The sequence below is a fragment of the Argopecten irradians genome, chromosome 2 (genome assembly GCF_041381155.1).
Source record: "Argopecten irradians isolate NY chromosome 2, Ai_NY, whole genome shotgun sequence".
In the NCBI taxonomy this organism is placed as follows: domain Eukaryota; kingdom Metazoa; phylum Mollusca; class Bivalvia; order Pectinida; family Pectinidae; genus Argopecten; species Argopecten irradians.
Window position 1 is genome coordinate 3,916,794 of NC_091135.1, and position 1,793 is coordinate 3,918,586.

General features: G+C 47.4%; 1 protein-coding gene across 1 annotated transcript; it reads left to right on the top strand.

Moving 5' to 3' along the window:
* Nucleotides 1-503: 503 nt before the first annotated feature.
* On the top strand, nt 504-1,793 carry LOC138313613 (zinc finger protein 664-like). The gene has a single exon (XM_069253972.1). The coding sequence runs from the start codon at nt 504-506 to the stop codon at nt 1,791-1,793; it is 1,290 nt and encodes a 429-aa protein (XP_069110073.1).

Genomic DNA, 1,793 nt, shown 5'->3' on the forward strand with positions numbered 1-1,793 from the left:
ACAGGTCCACGAGGCATGCATACATCATTTTTTTTGATAGAGAAAAAATCACAGGTCCAAAGGGGAGCATACGTCCATCAGTATATTCAAACAGGTCCAACGGGACATGCGTCTATCAATGTTCAAACAGGTCCACAAACAGGTTCAATCAGGTCACAGGGCATACCTCCATCAGTATATTAAGGTCCAGGGACATACCTCCATAGTTATTCAAACAGGTCCACGAGGTATGCGTATTTAGTATTTATTAATTCAAACAGGTCCACAAGACATACCTCATAGTCAATGAACATTCCACGAGGTCATGACAGTATATTCAAAACAGGTCCACGAGGCATGATAATTTCATTAGTATTTCAAAACAGGTCCACAGGGCATGCATCCATCAGTATGTTCAAACAGGTCCTCAGGACATACCGTCCATCAGAATATTCAAACAGGGTCCACGAGGCATGCGTCCATTAGTATATTCAAACAGGTCCACGAGGCATGCGTCCATCAGCATGTTCAAACAGGTCCACGAGGCATGTGTCCATCAGTATGTTCAAACAGGTCCACGAGGCATGTGTCCATCAGTATGTTCAAACAGGTCCACAAGGCATGCGTCCATCAGTATGTTCAAACAGGTCCACGAGGCATGTGTCCATCAGCATGTTCAAACAGGTCCACGAGGCATGCGTCCATCAGTATGTTCAAACAGGTCCACGAGGCATGCGTCCATCAGTATGTTCAAACAGGTCCACGAGGCATGCGTCCATCAGTATGTTCAAACAGGTCCACAGGACATGCGTCCATCAGTATGTTCAAACAGGTCCACGAGGCATGTGTCCATCAGTATGTTCAAACAGGTCCACAGGCATACGTCCATCAGTATGTTCAAACAGGTCCACGAGGCATGTGTCCACCAGTATGTTCAAACAGGTCCACGAGGCATGCGTCCATCAGTATGTTCAAACAGGTCCACAGGACATGCGTCCATCAGCATATTCAAACAGGTCCACGAGGCATGTGTCCATCAGTATGTTCAAACAGGTCCACAGGCCATGCGTCCATCAGTATGTTCAAACAGGTCCATGAGGCATGCGTACATCAGTATGTTCAAACAGGTCCACAGAGGCATGCATCCATTATTATGTTCAAACAGGTCCACAGGCATGCGTCCATCAGCATGTTCAAACAGGTCCACTGAGGACATGCGTCCATCAGCATATTCAAACAGGTCCATGAGGCATGCGTCCATCAGTATGTTCAAACAGGTCCACATGGGCATGTTCAAACAGGTCCACGAGGCATGCATATCAGTATGTTCAAACAGGTCCACGAGGCATGCCTCCATCAGCATATTCAAACAGGTCCACAGAGACATGCGTCCATCTTGTATGTTCAAACAGGTCCATGAGCCATGCATTCCATCAGTATGTTCAAACAGGTCCACGAGGCATGTGTCCATCAGCATGTTCAAACAGGTCCACGAGGCATGCGTCCATCAGCATGTTCAAACAGGTCCACGAGGCATGCGTCCATCAGTATGTTCAAACAGGTCCACAAGGCATGTGTCCATCAGCATGTTCAAACAGGTCCACGAGGCATGCGTCCATCAGTATGTTCAAACAGGTCCACAGAGGCATGCGTGCAATCAGCAAATATGTTTCAAAACAGGTCCACGAGGCATGCGTCAATCAGTATGTTCAAACAGGTCACAGAGCATGCTGTCCATCAGCATGTTCAAACAGGTCCACGAGGCATGCATCATCAGTATGTTCAAACAGGTCCACGAGGCATGCTTCCATTAG

What these genes read in the sequence shown, in the direction of transcription:
- LOC138313613 (XM_069253972.1), top strand. Translation starts at nt 504, where the DNA reads ATGTTCAAACAGGTCCACGAGGCATGTGTCCATCAGTATGTTCAAACA.